Source organism: Rhea americana, unplaced genomic scaffold (genome assembly GCF_003343005.1).
Source record: "Rhea americana isolate MKP2758 unplaced genomic scaffold, rheAme1 scaffold_103, whole genome shotgun sequence".
Classification (NCBI taxonomy): domain Eukaryota; kingdom Metazoa; phylum Chordata; class Aves; order Rheiformes; family Rheidae; genus Rhea; species Rhea americana.
In genome coordinates, this window is record NW_028185073.1 from 2,479,503 (window position 1) to 2,503,539 (window position 24,037).

The window sequence follows — 24,037 nt, forward strand, 5'->3', positions numbered from 1 at the left end:
CTGTGTGATTTCACAGAACCAAAAAGACAGTAATACAGGAAACATAACACAGAAAAATTAAATTGTCAATTGACATATCACACACCAAATGAAAAGATTTCATTGTCCACTTTAAGGAAACAAGAATAGTAATACAAGGGCCACACTGAAGCAGAGATGCACGTGTCTCAACATATAAAGGACTAAGTTTAGCACAAAAAAAACCTTTTTTTTGCAAAATGTACCCTAGAAACAGCAGCATTCAAGTTTAAACCAGATTTTGAGAGTGCTTTTTTTTTTCCTGCAGCAGACAGTCAGAAATCCTGCCGGTGGACTGATTTACAAAAAACAGATGATGTCATTTTGATAAAGCTCTATTTTAGCTTCATATACCCAAGGGTTTCAGACAAATAGGCTGGATATACATTCAGACTTTCTGCTTTCTGTGAAACACTCAAAAAGTTCAAGATCAAAAAGACAAACGGGAAACAGAAAGACAAGAAATCAAAGTACCCATTAAGATACTAGTTTAATACATCCCACGTGTGTGTCTGTGTGTACAATGTGTTGTGTACATTCATATTGCATACACTGGAGTTGATTCCTGAATGATAACCACATCAACAGACACAGAATATAATAAGTAAAAGGGCATCATTTATTTATTTAAGCATTATTACATCAACAGACTCTTATTTTAAAAGGAAGATCATATTATATTAGTTCAAAACTATCCTGTTAAGTATATATATATATTTAAACTCTAATTTTACATATACATTATGAAAGAAAATTTTATTTTACAAATAGCTATTTTAATAGGCCTTATGAAAAACATATTTAAAAATAACTGCCAAAATATCCATCTTTAAATATACAAAATCCCCTTGCTGTGCTGAAGATTTCTTTCTCAAAAGCCAAAAAAATATTTAAGACAACAGTTGATTCCACAAACCCTACTGAAAGCAGTAGTGATACAAAAATGTAAAAGCACTGTACAAAGTAAATAAGTACAGCTTTTATAGGTCTTAACAGTGTACATGTATTTGTTTTAAAAATKTTTTATAAAAACTGCTATTATTAAATTTAACATCCTTTCCTGTCTGCAGAAAAAAAAAATAGCCTCTGAAATTAAGCTCTGGCTACCAAAACTTCTCCTCTTCTTTGGGAAAGACAATGCAATGCATCTACCTTTGTTACTGGATCACCTAGAACTTGAATCTTCTCCCATATTAGTCAGTGCGGATTTTACCACTGACTTCAGTGGGTGCAGGACTGAAAGTTATCTTCAGCATTTAACCGTGCAACCCCTCTTAACCTCGCTTGATTTCCTCTGTTTCATGACACAGAACTGACACAAAACTTGTAATACATTAACTGAAGAAATCATAACTGAAGTACTTGAACTTAGTATGTTGATGTATGGACTAATTTGCTGCAAAACCAATTAAACCAAAACCAATTTAATAGACTGACGAGATGCCATCTCCAAACCATTACAGCATTTGCTAATGCTGTATGCTTTCTAACCAGCTGTAACCTGCTTGGGTCTCTGCATCACACGTGTCTGTGCATGTGCTTTTTGTGTCTATGCGCAACTTCATTGCATCCTTTACAGACCCTTCTGGCACTTTTTCTGGAATGAGCTTTTCAAGAACGTGCGGTATCCTGGGTCATCCACATATTCATTCTTAAAACGGGAACTCAATACTCTCTGCCTCTTCTTTTCTCCCTGAATTATATCTGCTCCATAAAATGTATCTTCAAATCTCATGTCAGAGGCTGTAGACTAAAATTTGACATTAATTAAACATCCAGTTTCATACAGGCCATCACACTCTGGCATACTATAGAAAAGTCACATGGTAATATAGATACATTTCATTGCATTGCTATCAAGTTAACGATATTATTGCTTATACTGCTATATTACAGTTTTCAGAAAAATGCCTCCAGGTTAAGTACACTTTTTTAAATACTTTCTTTTTCTTTTCTAGCTTTTGCACATATTATACATCATTTAATTCTATAGAGCTGTACTTTTCCTTAAAATCATGTGACTAATGCTAGTTATCTTCAATTTCATCCAGAGATCAGAGATCATTCTTAAAAATGGTAACACTTAAGTGACGCAACTGTTTGGCAGGCTCATTCCTAACAATACCTGCTATTATGGATCACTGTGTTTTATTCAGCAAGTTGTAAGTGTAAGGCACTGTGACATTGACCACTGGAAAAAAACCTGCCCATTGCCTAATTTGCAAAGGATAGGAGTTACAGATACAGCTACTTGTAAGCAAATGTAAAGCAACTGGGCACCAAATGAAAAAACATATAGGTACAGCAAACAGCAAGCCACTTGGGGAAAAAAAAAAAAAAAAAAAAAAAAAAAAAAAAAAAAAAAAAAAAAAAAAAAAAAAAAAAGCAGAAATTTTTAGACAAGCTTCCATTACTGGTGTCAACAGTAAAACTCCCAGGATCAGAAAATGCATCATTTAAAAAGAGTTTAAATTTCTCTGTTTTCAGCCTGAAGAGGTGAAGAAGATGTCAAGAATACTTTGAGGACTAAGCAGTGTATTCATGAAATCTGAGGGATTACTGGGAAATCATGCAGAGGCCTGAGCACAGGCTGGGGTTTTTTATTTAGTTGACTAAATTTAATGTTTTTAAACTACACTTAACTCCCATAAAAAGTTAATGRTGTCGCACACAAGAATAAAATACTGATCTATAAAAATGCCATTTTTAAAAGAATAGCATAAACCTAGTCATATCCGTATTGTTATTCTTAGTGAAATGCAACAGTAAAATAGATTTACAGAACAACGTGTTAATTATAAATACCTTCTACAAATAGTCTGTAAGAACAATAAATGGTAATAGAACCCTTTCTGAACATAATGAAAAATCCCATAATGAATACAGGCACGTGGCTCATTTAATATTTTTCAAGCCATCTATCTCAACCCTRGATGGTTGGGACACCGAAAGACGACTGCACTTATCCCAAAGAAGCTGACAAAAAAGCATCTTAGTCAAGAACATTTGATCTCTGCACCTCCCATTAGAAAGAGCTCTCCTAGTCCTTTTCTACTTCTTTGGGAAAAAAGAGTATCCTCCTGGCTGACAACCTCATGTTTCTCCATCTCATTTCCCCATTGTTTTCCTTGCTAAACATGATGCCAAACCTTTTTTCTGACACACTGCTATCTTCTGACATACACTGTACCCATTTAGGGGGCACCTGTTGGGAACCGGCTGCAGGGAGATGCTTATGATGATAGCAGCCGCAGGTGGAAAGAAGCACAGAAAGTGAAGGTCAGATTGAAATCTGCATCAGTGACCTCTACCCCTCTACGTAATGCCATGTTTAGTCCATGACATTCATCTAAATGGACATACCACAGAAAATATAATATTGGATTAGTTGCACAAAATTATTGACAGACAATAGCAAATGCCTGTCTTATTCAACAGCAATATATCAGAATTTGGCCCCTTTAATCATAAAGACTTATGTTCCTTATGAACCTCACCTCTTTTCCAACCGTCATATATTTGGACATATATTTGGTGGATCTTGTTTGAAACTGCAGGAAACTGAGAAAACATAGGGAAGCAGTCTTTGGCCTTAAAGCAAAGACTACTGAAAGGATGGTGAGTCCAGCCATTGATTTGATGAGTTCTGATCAGCCACTTAGTTTCCTGGGACAAGTTAATCGTATTTTTATTAAATTCRGCGCTTTCAAAAAGTTCCGAGAACATGGGAAGTTTAAAACAGCAGCATACTTATTTTTTTAAGTATACAGAAAAAATGGTATGTTTGTCAATTTAAAAAGTTTCTTAACTTGATCCTTCATGATCTGACAGATGTTCTACCAAGACATTCCCTTCAGAAAACAAGAATTGTCTGATAACAGCATTTGCTTGTACTGGAAGAACAAGTAAATGTTATCACTGTCATCTGTATATTTGTCTTAACTGTTGTGCTAACTTAGCCAGTCATATTACTATAGCCTTTACAAAAATCTTCTTCCATTTTAAAGGAAGGATCCAGAATAAAACCTAGGCTAGTGTTATTGGCATTTTGAGCATAAATACTAAAAAGGCATCATCTGCAAATACTCACAAGACGTGCTTTTACTCTCTTAGGCAGTTCTTCATCTAGTGTGTATATCTCTTCTCTCTTCATTGCTAATTGAGAACCATCTTCAAACTCAACCTAATTGAAAAATGGGAATTTTTWAAAAAAGGACATTTCTGAGACTATCTCTGAAATAGATTTGCAAACACAAAAGATTTATATGAAAATGCTTTGTTAGCTCTTTTAGGAAAGTACAATTAGGATAAAACAGAAAAAAAATGTTATTTTTGATATATTACAACCCAGTATAGGTAGAAAATAATCACTAYTCAGTCTACAGAGCAAAAAGACTTCAAAATCAACACTGACATGCACACATACAACAAAGTAAAAGTTTATTAGATTAGGAAAGCCAAATGGTAGTAACAAACAACACTATTTTGTAGGAGTGGCACATTAAAACAGCTTAATGTCTTTTTTATTTGCCTCTAATTTTTCACATGTTTCTAATAATAAAAAATAATTTTAACATCCTATGCTTCAAGGTTGAGGAAGACCACATGTCAAAAGAAAGAAAGTATGAGTGACAACTAAGGAAATACCAGTTAACAGAATTTTATTGAATCTGATGGAATTTCTTTAAAATGCTCTGTTCAGAAGATGAAAAGCTTTATCATGCTTAGGTTTAGATTTAATCCAACATGAACCCTGTTAGCAGAAAATGAGAAAGGAAATGTAAGTAGGTGTGGGGAATGTTAAAATGCTGAGGCTTTCAAGCATTTATGCCTTTTCAGTAGCTGCTGATTTTTTTTAATACTTCACCTAACAATAGTGCATTTCAGTTATCTGTGACTGTAGTTTGAGTTCCTACAGAAATTGTATTTTAAAAAAAGTTTGGCAAAAAGTTAAAAGAAGTCGCATCCTGCAGCCATAGGCCGCTTAATAAGACCATCTGAATGCCAATATACTTAGATTGGAAGAATAAGCCCAAATACATATATGGAAAAACTTACCAAAAGTATTATCATAGACAAATTTGAAAAATCCTGTATTGTAAATTAACTGTGTTTTGTAGATTCCAGTTAAAATCTTGCTATGAAGTTTCAAACTACTAACTAAACRCAATGAATATATTGGATTAATTGAGAATAGCTAAAAAAAATGGGTACAGTATATCCAGTATCAACAGTCAGGTTAGAGATCTAAGAGTTATCAATATATTTCAAAGCAGGATTTTTAACAGTAATTTAACAGAGATGCACCAATCTGGAATGCATTTAAAACCCAAAAAGCACATCAGTGAAAGGAATCCAGAAGTCATCTTTGCTCCTCTCTGCTGCCATTAATAAACCCATAGACATAGTCTGTACATAAAGACTTTTAAGTTATAAATTACAAAACTTACAATCACTTCAGCTTCAACTCTTTTAACCAAATGATAATTTAACTATTTTTCACCAGGGCATGGGAAGGCTTTATGCTACTCTTGCTCCTTACTGTATAAAACATTTTGCAATTTTTTTTTTGTACCACTGACAGAAGACATTGGCAGGAAATAATCTCTGTTGATTCCATATAATCAGAAAATGACCTACTGAATGGGCAATCTTTTTGGTTTCACTAGTAGCATAGCAGGAGGCAACTGCTTCAAACCAGAGAATCTGGTGTGTGAGATATATTGAACACTTACAGTGAAAAGTAAATGGATTTTTTTAAGCTATATTTCAGCACGCCACACTGGAAATAAATTTGCAGTACTGTTAAAGGCAAACATGAAATTTTCTCCAAGACTTTCAGCAGTATCATGATTCATGCAAAATGTAAACCCACCACCTCTAATAGCTCCAATTTCATACAGACTGCAGGCCCTATACTTCAAACCAGTAATTTTATCTCGTATGATATTTTGTTTGCACTCTCTACTGCACTGTATCAGACTGTGTAGTATGTTATTAGCTCCATGAGGTTTTTTCATATCAGGAGCTTATAAATTAAAGGGTCAGCTGAAATTGCTAGAAAGCAATTAATAGGGTAAATGAATGATTTAATCATCTCCTAAAACTCATAAAAATATTGAAAACAATCAAGTCAATACCGAAAATGATCATGACACGATCACGCTTCATTTGGCATGTACAATTCTTCTTTGGGATTGAGTAGCAAAATTGTTTTGCTGATGTCCAACTGGATAACACAAATTCTAGTGCACTGTCAGAACTCCTGTATGCACAAGTGCTATCACCTTCTGTGCAAACGTGTCATGAACATGATGAAAAGTCACAGATTCACCTGACTAAAATAGATTTATTGCTGTTTTATAAGATTATAATAGCTTCTTTCAGAGCCTCCTTTTCAGTTTCACCTTTGTGTTAAGTCAGAGTTAGAAGAAGGGTGTATGTGTATGCACATGTGCTGGGAGCTATCAGATAAAGCATGCAGAAAAAAGTGGAGGAAGGGCTACTAACGTGTCCTGAGGTTAGCCTTGCACCCTCTAAGTCACAGGCTCTTTGTAACCAGTGACCCCACTATGGTATCCTCCTATCGTCTCCTTCAGATTGAAATACCTGGCAGTCTCCAAAGCCAGGTATTTCAGTGCAATCTGGACTCCTTCTAATAACGGCTGCTTTCCCAAGAATAGGGGCTGTTACAAGGCAGTTTACTGTAGTCTCCCATCACTGTTATGCTGAAGAACTCAGAACCTTCCTGAATCTCCTTATGCTAATCCATTTTCCTTAAATTAATCCGATTTCCTTGCATTGTGTTAGAAGTCGAAAATAAGACTAAGAAGTTCAGTTTTACTACATCATTTTTTCACATATGAAAGATAACAACATTCATCTAACCTACCTTATTCCTCAGAAGACAAAATGTTTAGAAGATTAAATGCTTTGAAGATTAACATTACTATAGAACAACAATCTTTGTGTTTTATAAAGAACTTTTCACCTGCACAACATAATACAGCCATTAAACATAAGGGAAGAGGTAAGATTTAGAGACTAGCTCAAGGGATCAGGCACTTAAGGACTTGAGTTCGATTGCAAGTCGTTGGCAAAGTGAGAAGGTCACCGCAGCAAGTCATTTAGCCTCTCTGTGCCTAAATTTATCTACAGATACAACAGTAAATTTGCCATTTTTCTAGAGTAATGTGAGCCTCAGATGAAAAGAGTTACATAACTGAAAATGATTATATATATATGAACGAAATGTACCTAGACTCTCACTCTTTCAGAAATGCTATTATTATTGTGATTGTTTTATTGCTGTTTCTACCACTCACTCAGGTACTGAAATCTGCTGACTGATTTTTCTCAAAGGCAAGCATATAAAAAAACAATGATTATGTCTTTGAAATCAGAAGTCAGCTTTCTGCCCTTGTCTACACTGCTCAGTTGCATTTTTTGTTTGCTAAGGATAAAACACTCCTTAGATTATGTGTTAATTAATATGAAAGAGCCTCAAGTAAATGAAGATGGGGCTATTTGCACTCTTATTTTCACTGTCCTGCTTTCCATCCTTTTTATGAAATGCTTGAGGTTGATTATGGTCACATGTCACTAACTACATTTTTATCATTAATTAAATAATTACCTGACATTAAATACAAGCAAATAACCTAGAGAAGATAATACATGTCATCTTGCTATCTTAATGCTCCACCTTGTAGAATGAAAACTATTGATTAATAGTGAGTTCTTACTAAATAACCCATATTTCTTACTTTTGTAAGAATAGATGAAACCTTAAATCCCAAAGAGTGCACAGTGCTTACTAATGTTTTAGAGAGCTGCTAGTCTAAGTATATTGGTATTTATCAGCTACAACAGAGTCCACCCTGCTGCCTTCTGCAGCTCTCAAGCTGTGGCTTGCCACTCCAATGCTAAAGCAGAATGAGTAACTCAAAATAAAGACATCTGAAAGACAGGTAATAAACAGTAATAAATACAGACACTCACCTGATACACGTAAGATATATTTGTTCCCAAATACTTTGCACCATACAGTTTTCCATCAGGCCACTTCACCTGGACAACCTCTCCCTCTGCAGGTGGACCCAGCTTTAGGCAATCTCTGCTCTATTTACAAACAGAGATAGTTCTCAAGTCAGTGAGTGAGCTATTTGGAAATTAATAGTAAACTGCTTCTTACAGCTAGATAATTGGATAAGAGTTATTACTATGTGTGTTTCAAGTTTTGTAGTCTTGCTAATAGGCTAGAAGAACATCCTGTTAGCCTTTATGAAAAGGAAATAGTGACCGTAGAAACACTCCCTTAGCAGCTTGATGTTGCACTGGCAAAACAACATATGCATAAATCAAACAGCTATCAGCAACTATGCTACATTTCCCCAAATTCATTTCTGTCACAGATCAAAAATGAAGAGCATTAAAGTGCAACTGCGTATTTGCAGCACTTTTTCTATTACATATTTAAGTAATTTACGTTTTGTTAACAGCAGTACATTTTTGCTAGATGCTAACTTTAGCACCTGAAACATACTCATGACTGATCAAACTACAAAGGGTGAGAATGTCAATGACTGCCTTGCTCATTGGAGGCACACAGAGTCTAAATGCTAATGGCAAGGAACTTTCCTTTTTGAGAAGATATAGGCAGTTTTTTTCCTATGTATTAGCTTGGATGCTGGCAGAGAAACACACTATCTTTCTGACCATGTAAGGAAAATAAATAAAATTGTGTTACACCCTTGCTAATTCGTGAGCTTTCAACTGCAGTCAAACAGCTTCCATCAAAATATACAAAATATGTCTGACAGAGTGTTGGGTTGTTTCTACATATTTGAAGCTTGTGGAAGAAGGAAGAGATGAAGGTACTTGCTTTTAGATGTAAGCCAAGGGCTAGGTGATACTGTGAGAAAGTGCACTAGTTTGCAGACATGGATCTTTATTTTTTAAAGCACTTTAAGAACCAATACATTTGGAGAAACAAAACAAAGAGTAATTGCAGGAACAATTACACTTGCCTCACTTACTGCACTTATCAGAGCAGCACGTTTTATGATTATTGTGTTACGTCCTTTCCATGGTTTCCTTTGCTCCAAATGGCCCAACTGCAGAGCACACCAACCACAGACCCAGTAAGACAGCAGTACACATCAGGAGATGTATGAATGGCCAGAGAAAAACTCAGGTCCTATCTGTGCTTACCAGTTCTTTGGAAGCCATGTCTGCCACATATTCACCCCTAAAAGGATAGCCATACTTTGTAGTATAGTCACTACATACTATGTAGACTTGTGATATAAATCAGAGCTAATTTAGTGGCATTCCCCAAGGTGTGAGAGTGTGCTGCTCAGTGCCCATGTTGCCTGAGCACACTGTTGASTGATCTAAAATGGGAAGAGAAGGGATAAAGCCAAGAAGGACTTAGGTTTAAACTGCTGCAGCACTACTGCCATTTTCAGTCTCAGATTTATTGAGTCGTTTCCAAAAGACATATTATTGCCTTCATGTACTTCTGAGTTCACCAGGCACTTCAAACTGAGGCTGCCAATCATTATGACAAAGAATAGAAGAACAGAGCAAAAATACATCAGAAGTGACACAGGTAATAATCCTGTTTTGAATATTACCTTATTATCACATCAGATTAGTCAAATCCAGGCCTTATAAACTGATTTTAATCATCTGTATCTTAATCTAGGAATTTGATTCAACCAATGAGAAAAGTAGTGAAAAGCTGGACTTTCACAGAAACACATGCTCCTGCAGAACAGATGCTGCCTCCATGGTCGCTCAGGAGCAATGCCAAGGGGACAGTTCTGAACTGTGCCTTGCTCGTCTGGCTTGCAAAGACTGCTGTGACGGACACAGAAAGATGCATYCTCTCAACTTCATTATCTACCCCATAGGTCTACCCACTTCTAGGGTAGTAGGTGGCATTACTGCTCTACCCTGCTCTTTACGACAACAGGAAGGAACAGCAGGAAAAGAAGGGCTACTGCCCGATTTTCAACAGCAGAATAATTACAACTTYTCTAGGAAACAGGGACTGCTAAACTCTTTCACAGCACTTGCTGTAATTTAAATGAGATTATGTTTTTATGTTTTGAACAGTTTATCCTTTGTGATGACAGTGAAGATGTCCATTCTCATAACTTCTCTTTTTTCCATCTCTTTAACATAAGGCACAAAAAGGGAAAAAAAAAAAAAATCTTGGCTTTTAAAATGTATCAGGGAAGATAGCAAATTTCCTAAAAACAAACAATCCATCAACAATATCAAGCCAAACATTAATTTTCCAAGAATACAAACGCAGCCTGAATAGCTCCCTCTGCACCTTCTATACGGAAAAATTCTCGCAGCTTCCCTAGGAGAGCTAACGGAATTGCTCATATGGAAAATTAGAGTTCTCATGCAAATAACTAATGTGATCTCAAATTATAAAAGAAACCCATTCTTCATGTTTTACCACAATATCCCGGTCTACAGAACAATCTTTGGRAAAGCTATATTAAATAGTTTGTGCTGCTCTCTGCCACAGAAAACCTGACTTTTATTTTGTGTTGATCTACAGGACTTATTTAAAGATTCTGTCTTTTTTCTACAAAAATAATTTTAATTATTTTTTTCTGTGACAAGATTAGACCCATTTCTTACATTCCCAAAGCTGCAAATATGCAACCTCACACTTCTCAGTTGTAGGCTAAATCTACACTGAATTTGTAAACCATGTACATTTCCCCTACACTTTATATTTTCTGTTCTGTAAAAGAAAGCCCTGCACAGCAAATTTTCTTCTTCATATAAACAGATACAAATCCTACCCACCTGTACTGAAACACTTAAGTGTCTAATTTCTCATTCCACCTGTTTCGTAAATCACTGAACTGCTGAGGCTGGCAGGCACCTCTGCAGATCATCTAGTCCAATTCTCTTGCTCAAAGTGGGTCAGTTATAGCAGGTTACTCAGGGTCATGTATTTGACTCAAGTCAAATTATAAATATCTCCAAATTATAAATATCTCCACATATGTAGACTCCACAACTTCTTTGGGCAACTTGTTCCAGTGTTAGACCACCCTCATAGTAAAAAAAGCTTTTTCTTATTTTTAAGAAATTCCAGGTATGGAATTTYCTCTGTTTCAGCTTGCCCATTGCAAMGGGCAAATGCTCATTGCATTTTATTCTGTCACTGTGCACCATGGAGGAGAGTCTGGCTCCTTCTTCTTTTTTCCGTACATTAGATATTTATACACATTAATAAGATCCCCCTCAACCTTCTCTTCTCCAGGCTGAACAGTCCCAGCCTTCTGAGCCTCTACTCAAATGTCAGATGCCCCAAATCYTTAAYCATCTTCATGAGCCTTCACTGGACTCACTTTAGTATGACCAAGTACTTCTTGTATTGGGAAGCCTAGTAACCAGATGTGGTCTCACCAGTGCTAGGTCTACAGCCATCTAAATAATTTCTTTATGAGCTAAAATCCATAAATTATAATAAGTTTTAAACTGTTCTTGTTTATTACAACTAATATTTCCTGGTTTTAGAAACATTCAATTTGTGGGGTGTGTGTGTATGTATACATATACACACATATACACACATACATACATATACATATATAAATATGTATATACATATATACGTGTGTGTGTGTACACATATACATACGTATACATACACATATATGTACACATAATATATAYACACACACAGATACAAACATACACAAATAGGCATTTTAATAAAACAGTAAGCAATCCATTAGCAACAGATATCGGAAAATGTRCTGAAATGATACAGAAATACTGTTTTAGTTTCCTAATGCTGTGACTCAGAAATTCTTGGGTACAATGCTACAGATACAGAAGACATTTTGCTTTTCTCCTACGTTGTTTCTCTGTTGCTATTCCTTTGTTTTTACCATTAAAGTTGAACAACACTTTGGTCCATTAAAGCTGGACAGAATACTTGCAAGTTGCCAATTCAGTTGCAGTGGTGAGTTGGTGATGGCTGACATGGGTTAGATATAAGAATGGGAACATGTGTGAATCCACACTACGAAAAACAAGTCAGAAAGTCACTATGTGAAGCATGCTCTTGGATCCAGGAGCTGAGAAAGGTTGCAAAGTTCCCCTAATCTAAACATAGTCACCAAGACCTGAGGTAAATATGCTATATATTTTTTTAAAAAGGGATATGTTCCTAATATATTACCTATGTTATATGGACATTACCTAAATGAAGGCTAAAAAGTATGGTTATTCTGATCTAAAATGAACTGCRACTAACACTGTTCTCCAAAACAGATTTCCTTGGATTCCTACGATTTTAACTTTTTTTTTTTTTTTTTTTTTTTTTTTTTTGCCTGGCAATTATGTTATGAATTCAGCTATTCTAAATTCTACAATTGTTTTAAGAATTATGTAAATATAACAGTCCTTGACTCCTTCTTGGTTTAAGAAGTCTTGGTTTTCAGATTGAAAACAAGTATCTTCAGTGAATTCAGATGGAACAAAAAATCTGTGATGCAGTCCTCATAGTCAACAGGACTAAAGTTCAGTGCCCACAAACAGAGCATCTTCTGCAAATGTAGTTCAGATCTTTAGGCATTGGCTAAACGAAGCCTGCAAGTTAAAGGGATAGCTGAAGGGATACTGTAGTCTTTCATATAAAGATGGTTGTAGGAGAGGATGAAATCAGTCTGTGACTACACGTGTCAGCCAAAGTTAATTTACAGAAACTCTAGTCTAACAGAAAACTAGATACAGAGGTAAACCATAGGAAGGAAAATATTGGCATAGCCAAAGTAAATATTTTAATAAACAAAGAAAGTATAATTTTCCTTTAGAGAATTTTTTCTCCATCAGTGAGGAAAAGCAGCAATTAAATTAGAAACAACCAAAGGCTGCAATAAGGTTAAATATGTGAAAAGCAAGAAGGTCTTAAAAAATCCCTAAATATTGTGAATGGACAAAATATCCAATACTACGTACCCGCTCAATCTAGCAGCAGAAAATAATTTTCATTAACTTGTATTGTCTGTAATTTTTTGCCTTTCAACAGTCAGTTTCTAATTCAAAGTTTGATCTTTTCAGAACTTAAATGGAGTCTCCAAATTTGATTCACAGTTCTGGGTGAATATGGAATATGATTGGTGAAAGAGGGAGCAACTCAACAGATGTTGATCATGTACATTTAATACCATAGCAATAATACTGGTCATTGTCCTTCAAATATTTGTTTCAAAGGAAGCAGCAAAACCAAAGAGGAAATAGTCTACATGGCATTTTGTATAGGAGGTCTATCAACCTAACTACAGCAGAATATTTAAAATTCCTGCTAGAAAACAATCCCATTCAACATGTAATAATGCCAATATTTGTTTATTTGAATCACAGGACAACTACATCAGATCACCTGGCAAATTCATCGAATCATCTGGCCCTTGTTAATTGTTTTGATACAAGTGTAAAAAATAATTCCATCCTGATTCAAAAGAAAATACAATTAATGCGATGATGAAGTTCCCAGATTTGATCCTCCCAACTGACAACGTAGACTAATATGTCTTGTCTTAAGAGCTGTATTTTGCCTGCTGCTCTCACTATTGCACGTGCACTGTGTGGAACCTCTCCTATCAGGAAGAAAATCAATTTCCTTCTTGATCAGATCAGAATATTTTTTGTAGGAGATTACTAAATTGAGCTCTTGCAGCTGTGCTTCTACACTGGGCTTAATAGGGAAGAGAATGAACTATTGCACTGCAAAAAAGATTTGCCATCAGTAAGCTACCATCTCCAGACCCTACTCCACAGCTGACGAATATTATTGGCCATGAGTTTTCCCAGAGCAGAACCCTAGAACATTCAGATACATATAACTATTAAATGAAGACTGAGATTTCCTTTTCTGCTTATAAAAATAAGGGTAGAAAATTTGAAACATATTGATGAAAAGCTCATTTATGATAAACAGAATAAAGTGGGAATACTGCCTGTGAGCAGTTTGTTCTTGAAGTATATTCATATTTACCACTAACCTATCTGGATAAGCACRAATTATCTCCTTAAAGCTGCACTGTTTCACAGACCTGCGGTTTATATTCATGAACTGGCATAACTTGATCTATTTTGTTAGACATCTCCTTTAACATGCGTAGTACGTTAACGCTTTCTGTTCTGTGCCATTTCATCTTTCTGGAACTTGTTAAATCATTTCCACATCCATCATCCGGTAACATTCCTTTACATTGTTCCCATGAAGGTATTTCTATAAATTCACAACATGAAGCAAACAACTTTCAGCAAGCAGTAACCGAGAGAGTAAACACAATCAGGTAGCATCCTTTTCCATCAGCAGAGGGTCAGACCCAGTAGCCTCTATCACGTGAATAATCTCAGCAACTCCAATTTTATTTTCATCAAAGCTAAAAGGATTGCTTATCTGTGTAACTGCCAGCAACAGTGCTGAGCCCTGTTATTTTTTGTATCTTTGTTTTAAAATGTATTCTAAATAAAAATATTTTTGCTTAGACTATATTCTAATTACAGCATTATTCTCAATGATGTCACTTATTAAGAAGAAACCTTTCTACCTCCTTGACATTCCTAGGTTTTACTTGCTGGTTTGCTTTTGTTTGCAACACAAAGCACAAAATGGCTCATTGTTTATTCAAACTCTTGTCAAGTACCACTAACAATATAATTGATGTGAACAAAACAAGACTAAAGTGGTTAACTGTGGCTCTTGCAACAAGTTTTGTGAGCTAGCACATGCTTCTAACACTGTTTTATCCATATGTCTCTGTAATGCAGCAACAGATTGAAATATATAAGAATTTATTTAAAATTTCAGTTACTGCTAAAGTAACTATAAAGTAACTATATAACCAGCTACTGCCAAATTTACACAGAATCTGTCTGGTATTATTCTCCCTGGGTGCTATCAGTTTAAAGATAGCTTAAATGTTAATTCAAAACTTGGTAATGAAACATACCTGTAACAATGATTTTAGCTGAATGTATCTTAGAAATTTGAAACTGATCATTATTTTCGTACAATGAGACATCAAAACCCTTTAGGAAGACATCTTCCAATCATCACACTACAGTCTTGCAGGAATAACGAGTGAAAATCCCTGTTGTGCTGCTGCTGCTGTCTATATCCGAAGGCTCTTGAATTCCTCTATACTGCTCTCATGCAACATAGCAAGAAGGAATGGCGAAAAGAAGAGGTAAGCAGAAACCAGACTCCAGACCCCTAACATGTCTGGCGATGCAGACCCACTACATACTGCTTCCTCCCTGACTCACAGCTTTACAGATTTTGAGGTGCTATGGTACAATACTTTAATCCTCCTCCAGGAAGACTGAAAGCTGATAATCTAGCCCTGAGGTTTTAAAGATCAAAGAGAAATAGATACCAAAAAGATGAATTAGAGCTAAATCAGACTTTATAATTGCAATAAACCTGGCCTTTCTATCCTGCCTATCTCCTTTTTTTAAAAAACTATCACTCATCATGTGTCTGTTTGTAACTTATATATACTTTTAAAATCAAATTATAGCATAAAAAACTGTCCATTTTCAGTTGCTTGCTACATTGCTTAAACCCATAACAACAGCTCAGACTTCAGTATTTGTCAATCTAACAGCTATTTGCATGGAGCAAGACATGATACTGACTCATCTGAGCTTTTATAATTAGAAATTCCATAGTTTCTGAAAGATAACTTTAAAAAATGTGTAGTCTCCAAAACCGATGAACGAACATCATTCTCCTCTTCATACAGGGACACAAATTCAATTTAAAGCTAAAGAGTATCCTGGAATTAATCACAGAATTCATGAAACTTTTATGGAAACATCTAATTCACACAACTTTAAATGAGATGTACAAAATACACCTGATTTTCATTGACTGGATTTCAAGTGAATTTCTAGTCCCTAGATCGATAACCTGGAAAGTATAAGAATTTTAAGTTTTATTATTGGGCTTTAGCACAGAAGTAATCTTCTCACCAACTGCAGTTGAACTGCAGATTCCATTTTTTTAATTTTCTTCTTAAATTAGGAACTGAATTTATTCTCCTATCCTACCTCACTGCTACTAGGAAACCTACCACAAGACACTGCTCTCTGTACTAACCAGCAGAAGATTGCTCTAAATTGGTGGAGTGCAGAACTGAACACACAGTGAGTAAGCTGCCACAAAGAGTTAGGTCTTACTGTGCAAAACCCAGGAGAGAAGGCAGCACCTGTGGCAAAGTGGGAAAGGTGACTCACCTCGGGTTCCCTGAGGTAGGCAGAACTTCTCTGGCGATGGAGCTGAAATGTCTGCAAGGTCATTCTGCTACAGCACATAACGCAAGTTGTCTCCTCTGTTCATGTTACCTCAGCTAGCATTAACTTTCAACTTCAACGCTAGTGATTAAGCTTCCACAGTCATGCTTCCAACTGAATGTTTTAAAAGGGGCATGATCAACATGATTACAGCTAACACCTCTGAGTTAGAAAAGCCTATCATACAGACAAAGAACATACCGCGGTTGAAAACAGTGAATATATTTACTAACACCATTAAAGCGGAAGTGAAGTAAGAAACTCCCTGAATATACCCGCTGATGTCAGAAGACTGTCTAACTGTGTTTGTCTCTGGGAAGCAGAGAGCATACAGTACTTATGTAAATTGTTAAAAAAGACAAAATTAGGTTTCATATGTTCCAAGAATGAAAAAGAGAGTGGTAGCTAATGTGCAATAGTTACAGTTTTATCTAAACAGGAACAGCTTTTTGCACAGCACATTAGCATTTGAAAGAGCAGGCCTGATTCCCAGTGGCGTAATTCTGTTTTTGAACTGGTATAAATTCACTGAAATCACCAGATTAACAGAGTGCTTTCTGGAATTCGGTCTTGGATCACAAGCAAAAACAGCATGCACAGTCTAAAAACACTTTAAACTTGTGTATAATACATTGTCCTTAAAATGTCAATGAATCTTTCCCTTTACAATGAATACAGGCTTTCATTAGAAGGAAACTGGAACTCAAATGGCTTACACATTCACGAATGCAGTTTAAAACTTTTATTAATTTCTATTTAGCTTTAAAAGTTACTATTTCAACTGTTACATAATCTTTCAGCAAAGCATTAGTAACACAAATACATGCCTATTGTTAACTGATAGATGCAGAATTGCCCAAAGGACCACAGTTCTAACCCAAACTGCAGAATGTGGCTTAGGACGGCCAGGGTGGTACTAGGCATCAGAAGGAGGTGCAGCACAGAGGACACTGAGGCAGCCTTAATTTAGGATACAAGGTACTCTTACGGGATAAAACTTGGTGTGGGTGGTGGGAAGGTTGGATTGGCAAGGACATCACAGTGCATCACGCCTGACAAGGTCTCCTTGCTTCACCTCACATGTAAAGTTAGAGCAGATGCTATAGCCCTATAGTCCCACCTCGTACCCTGCCAACGCGTCTGAAGTTCCTAGCAAATCTACTGCAGTCAAAGGGGTACAAGGACCAGTTCCTGTCCTTCTCCTGCACCTTCCTGTGCCTCAGGATTTAATGAAGAATAAAAAAGAAAATGTTCTTCCTTTTCCGCTCCACCAGCTGCACACGTATGGCAAGTCTGGAAACAATCTGCTTCTGCAATGCACAGTAAGTGGATAAATTACCATATCTGAAACTCCTACAGTTCCCGGGCTACCTTACAAAATAAAGGGGAGGGGGAAATAACGCTGTTTCCTTGCTCCAACCATTCTTACTTCACCCCAAGAGCCCGTGACTGACTCGTGAGTTTTCCCTGCGCTCTGCTGTGTTCTTCATGAGTCAGGATATGGACGTGCACTCACTTTGCAAGCAGAAGGAGCATTTTAATCTACTTGTGTCCCTCAGCCGCTGCACACTGAAGCAGCTGAGCGGTGGATTAGCTTCCATTTTGTTTCTCCGGCTGAGCTGTGCGGGTATTACCTTCAGCTCATCAAAAAACACTATTGATAAGGTTCTATAAAGTGTTCCATTATGAAGTGGAACACACCCTATACACAGGAAACTATGTATAGATAATACTTACATTTGAAGATTTAATTTGCCCTAGTCTGTTCTATATGCTTATCTACTGAATTGCCTTTCTCATATAGCAGAAAACTAAGAAAAAAAGCAAAACCGATAGAAAAATTAATTCTCTTCTACATCCCGGAGTAAAYAGAAAGAAAGGCTGTTAAATCATTATGTTTACAGTAGTGTAYAACAAGTTTCAGATTAGAATGAGACTGTTACATCTTTTGAGCCTCAGGATTTTTTTTTTTTTTAAAAAAAAAACTCCACTCTCAATGTGCTTAGATTTTGTTTTTAAAGGAGTTTGATTTTAACTTACTTAGTAAGAGTAAAATTTCAAATCCAGAAATTCATTCAATTCATATTCAGAGGCTATACACAATGATTTGTGTATGGGAGGCATAGCATTCACAACTAAAAAGGTGTTTAAATAAATTTGTCAGCTCACTTGAACTTGAGTACAACTCTTCAAAACCTACTAGGTATTTAATTTTTTGGAGTATTTCACAGAACAAATATGCAAAAATCATAGAAATCATAGCAAACCCAATTCTTACAAATTTATTGAATACAAAGAGAAACCCAAGTTTTCTCTTCAAAGACATGTCAGGCAGTTCTCAAACTTGTTTCCTGAATTTTTCAGAAGTCTCTGTCTCCTTTCAGAAATACAAATTACTGAATGGTAARTTCACTTATCAGCAGGTAATTTTTTAATGCTGAAAAAATTTGTGCCAGTTTGTGTCTTTCTTGAGACATAATAAAAAAGTTGCTGAACATATTACTATTCTGTAGTTTTCTTTTCCCTGCATCAAGTAAGTAGTTCTGATGACTTTTTGAGTACATTTATGCCAAATCCAACCTATCCTCTTGTTCCTTTCAGATAATGATTATTATTTTTCTATTTTACGTTCTCAGATATCACTGGTGATGGCGACACTGCAGAGCATCCAAGGCATGCATAAATTGCCAAGGAGTATGAGTTCAACTGTTCTAATTTCCTTAGCTATTCTCCGCAGATTTACATACATAATAAAAACGGACAATAAGCTATTATTCACTGTCAGAAGTCTAACGGATCTTTCACAGGTATAAGAAAGCAGCTAACCGCTGCTATTTCAGGTTTTGATCTGAGCAGGCAGACAAGCAGAAAACAGTTGTCAGAAGAAGTAGAGAGAGGAAGGTAGACAGAAAAGAAGCTGCAGGAAAACCTCTGGTATCAGTTTAGTCTTTTAGAAGGCCAGCCAGGTTTGAGGGGGAAGAGGAGTAATAGAATTTGGTTTCTTGGGCAGATTTTAACAGAATGCAGCACCCTTAGGAGATGATTATGGTGCGAATCAAGCCCTCTCTATGTTTCATGCCCACTTGGACATTCACGAACTGTGAAGACTTAAGTGCTAGCCCAATACTTTCAAATGTTTAAGCAATATGGATATGCAGCAGTAGCAAAAGTATTAATGCATAGAGTAGTTGAGAAGCTGATTAAGCTGTCCACACAGACGTAACCGTGAGCGCTGGGTCTCTAGATATGATCTTATTACATGCTATTCCCCTTTAAAGGCCTCTCTTCCCACCAGCTTCAGAAACAAGGAAAGAAATTCTTTTCTGCACTAGGGAAAGCTAGTAGAGTCAAAAGCAGCTCAAATCCTTATGGAGAATTTCTTGTCAATAAAAAGACCCTGTTTTTTTTGAAGCTACACCACCCCAAGGGTGCTGCCTTAGCTCGCAGAACTCCAACCTCCATACATAAAAATTTTCACCTGCATTATGTCATTTTGCAGTATTAAACTACTGCATCCTTCACCAAGCCCCTCTGCCGCACTTTGTAATCCCTCTTCTCCTATAAGGCTATGGAAGAAATAATTTTTAAAGAACTGCCAGGCTTCATGTCATTGGTGTTATATCTCAAAAGCAGATGAAGTAAATTTGTTCTCTCCCTCAATAGTCTACAACACACAGAAAGTAGTAATATCCCTGGGACAATCTGTATTCAGCCATATCCCTGTACCTATACTTTGCCCCAATTAGTTCACCTCATCTTGGGCAACTACTGAGATTATAAATGCCAATGCAACTTCAAACATCTGCCAGGTATCTGGGCCAGGAAAGATCACTGAGAATCTCAAACAACCGAGAATCAGCAAGAAAAAATGGATAACTGGCAAGCCCAGACACACAGTATGTGTATATATTAGAGTGCAGGTCAGGAGTTGTTGAAGCTTTCATTTCATAATTTTGTAGGGATGTCAAGTGAACATCTGTGGGCAAGAACAGAGCTAAAGGATTGCAAAGAAGGTCCCTGGCTGAGAAAAGTATTTTTTAAATAGCTTCTCAAACTGCCTTGGTATTATACTGGCAGGTTTTTGTTCAAATGGTAGTAACTAAAATGTGCTCCATTCTATTACAAAGAAAGCTGAGGATAACAATTTGGGACGTTGTGAAATTTAGGTGCACACAGTAAGCAGCTGTAGCCTTCTTGATAATTTCARTGATGTATTTTTGCTGTCAGAGTTCTAAATAGCCTTATTCCTCCCTTCATTGCCAGTGGTGAATTTCAAGTATTGATAGACCCAGAAAGATAGAGCTTAAACTTCACCATTCTCTTCACACTGAAGGCTCCCTTGGGTCCACTACAAAAAGACAGTAGKCACATTAGTATCAGCATAATTCTGTAAAGGGTTCCAAGTATCACTGCTGGCATTTAGAAAATCCACTGCTTGATGAGGAGTTTTTCATGCTTGAATTTGTTCAGAAAAAGCAAGTTCCATTTCAAAAAAAAAGAGTGGTACCAAAAAAAAAAAAAAAAGAAAAAAAGAAAAAGAAAAGAAAAGCAGATCTTGGATGGACTGAATTTATAAATGCAAAAATAATATCTTTGCTCCTCTTTTTTTACAGTCTCAGTTGCTGTTTGAATGCTGTCTTAAACTGAACTAACACACTCTTTTTCACAGGTATGTTTTTTGGATATTACCAGGCCCATAGAAAATTTAACTAATGAGGTTCTGAAAAACAAACTCATTGAACTCTTGAAAATAGTGACCAAGTGCTACTGCCAGTGCTTGTGCATGTGCAAGTTCAAACACTTCTGACTTCCTCGTCTCTTAAGAAGCCCTTTCTTCTAAGGAACATTTACAGCAGCATTCCATAAGCTGTAATTTGGGGATTCAGGTTATAAATTTTAATCAGTAAAGTCCATTATATTTTGGGTTGTGGGTATCTTAGCTTAATTAGCCTTAGAGTCTGAACGGAGAACTCCTGAATTTATACTTGATGGTAAGCTAAACTGCAATGTGGGTATGTCATGGAAGCATGAGTAAGCATGGCCATTGCTGTTCATCCATTTTGCTGAGTAATCAGATGGTGAAACCTCGACAGCAAAGAATTCTGTGCAAACTGGTTACTGGAGAACCAAAGTACTTATTGGGGCAAGCAGGAATGTCCATTCCTGCTGCAACATCTCTGCTAGGACTATTATGTAGTTTAGTGCAATCATAGTTCCTTCAAGTGTTCTTCCCTCTCCCATAATCAGACCTTCTTGCAGACTTACTTACTTTTATGCTTAAGTCCATAATCTTTTTTCTTCCTTTCTTCCTTAAAATAATTTGGTGAGAYGTTTCTCACCTCTCCCCATGAGGCCTCCCTTTCCAGGACTAGCTAGAATTTTAATGAGGTAATGTGGGATCAGCTGCATCCTTACTTCTAATGACCTTGTATTTATTTTTTTTTTAAACTATACTTGCTGTTAAGGTACTTTTGATAGATACAATACGTAGAGAAAGATACATACAAATAAATAGAARACCCCTATCTAAGTAAATCTGGCACAGTATATTCATATCTAGCAAACTGCCAAGCTGTTCCAGTGGAGATACGTCTGTCAGGTATTTAAAAAAAAAAAAAAAAAAAAAAAGAAAGAAAGAAAAAAAAAAAAGCAACTGCGGGAAACCCTCCCTAACTGAGCAATCTAAAGAGCAGAGAGCCTACCTAGGGCAGCATCTGTTAGCTGACTCCTGGCCCACTGGGTCTTCCTGGTGCTGAGACAGGGTTTGTGTGACAATCTCCAGAGCATTACCAGATAATCCTTCAAGAAGGGGAAAACTGAACTCGTACACACTGTTGGTAGCACTTACTGAGGATTGCAGCATATGTACTCCTGTTCATATGGTTAAACCAACTGTTAAGGCTGCCATCTCATCTCCTTATAGATTTGACATGCTATCCTCATCAATGTAGCCTTTCTATGATGTATGGAGGAGCTTTCCTGCAGTTTTGTGCAGCAGAAAACTGTAGGCATATACTTTTTTGCACTCTCTCACTCCTGCTGCACGGAAGGCTGACTGGTTAGTACATCACCAAACTAACTAATGGGTTTAACCACTGTAATTCAGGAGTGATTTTTCTAAAAAATTCTGACAAGGTAGAAATGAGATACAGCACCCAAACAATAGTTTGAAATAAAAAAGAAACTAGAATATAGCTATACTTATTTGGTAAATCCTAATCTATTTAGCAAATGCTAATACAATCAAGAAAAATACACAGAAGAGAACAATGTATACCTTGCTTTGGTAGTTATTGAATAAATATTGAATCCCCACAGAGTTTCATGAAGGAAACTGAAGTTTCCCTGCTCCCTATTTTCCTCCTTAAAAATAAATCACTGGGTCTGAACACTGAAATAGTGGTCTACTGTGAGCTCAGCTGAAATTATGTAGYGGATTCAACACATACTGGAAAAGCAGAAAGCTCCTGCTATCTTTGTGAGCTAGTTGAAAAGTGAAAACAGATTAGAGAAATAAGTTCTTCAATAGGCAGCAACATTGCTTTCACACCAGATTTGATGAATAAGTCCTCCCAGCGGCACTAACACCTGATACGCACATTGCATGGATTAGCAAGTTTTAGTCCAGGCAGAAGAAAAAACATTTTTTTTTCCTTCCAGTAACTGCTGCAGGTATATTATCTAATGAAAACACAACAAGATTTCTCTAAGGAATGTGAAATTCGTTTGGTGTTTCCATCAAACAATTATATGTTGTTCATCCACTATCTGCGAAGCACTGAGGCATATCCAGGCCTGATTACATTTCTTCTTAGCTCCAGATCAGGCAACCCCACTAGGGTGGCAAACATTTTCTCATCTCTTCCATACCAGATCCTTGATGCTGGCATACACAAGAGAGCAGTTTCTAATAATAAGACAGCCACATTTGCTTAATATCTTGATGTTTCTAAATCAAAATGCCTTTGATCATTAATGGAGCTTTTCAGAGTATTTCAAATTAAAGGATAAATTTTCAAAGACATGTAAGAGGGATTTGCTGCCTGTCTTCTGTTAACACCAGTGGGAGGTAAACAGCTATATTCCCATATCCTGCTTTGAAATGCACCCCTTCAAATGCCGTATTTTCAAAAAGGCATCAGACTTTTCAATAACTAAGAAGCTTCCAAGAACAACAGTATCATTTCASTGATGCTATCGGACAACTAACACTACTTCCATGAAAATGTTAGGCCTGCAAAAAACAGAACAGCTCAAAGACATCTTTACAGGACAGGAACATTGAGCATTGCTGGGGCAGTGTCCCTTGAACTTCTAAGCATACATCCTCACATACACCTGACTCTCCCTCTACATCCAGCATAGGACATGGTGTGAAGCGAAAAGCAATCTGGCAACAAACAGCCCTTTTGCATGCTGAGGCTAGCCTGATGGAGGCTGTAATTGATTATTAGTAGGAGGTACACCAAAAAAATCAGTTCTGCACAAAGAAACGTCATGACCACAGGAGCATGAAGGTAAACACAGATTAGATCTTATTGTGACACAGACGTCAAACAGCATCTGATTAACACAGTGAAGGTTACCATCCAATCTACCCATTGTAAATATGGAAGGAAACAGAATCTTTCTCAACTGTCTGCAAATTCTGTTCATTTCTAAGTAC

General features: G+C 36.5%; 1 protein-coding gene across 6 annotated transcripts in view; it reads right to left on the reverse strand.

Annotated features, from left to right (window-relative positions):
• Nucleotides 1-730: 730 nt before the first annotated feature.
• KDM4C (lysine demethylase 4C) overlaps nucleotides 731-24,037 on the reverse strand; it is a 254,335-nt gene continuing 231,028 nt past the window's right edge. For 5 of the 6 annotated variants that reach the window (XM_085307133.1, XM_085307119.1, XM_085307111.1 and 2 more), the window contains 3 exons: nucleotides 8,020-8,139; nucleotides 4,109-4,201; nucleotides 731-1,768 (listed from right to left, as the gene is read on the reverse strand). In XM_085307133.1, coding sequence (XP_085163259.1) covers nucleotides 1,592-1,768; nucleotides 4,109-4,201; nucleotides 8,020-8,139 — 390 coding nt within the window. In that variant the 3' untranslated portion in view covers nucleotides 731-1,591. The remainder of the gene's footprint in view (nucleotides 1,769-4,108; nucleotides 4,202-8,019; nucleotides 8,140-24,037) is intronic. The other variant, XM_085307141.1, reaches the window with a different exon arrangement.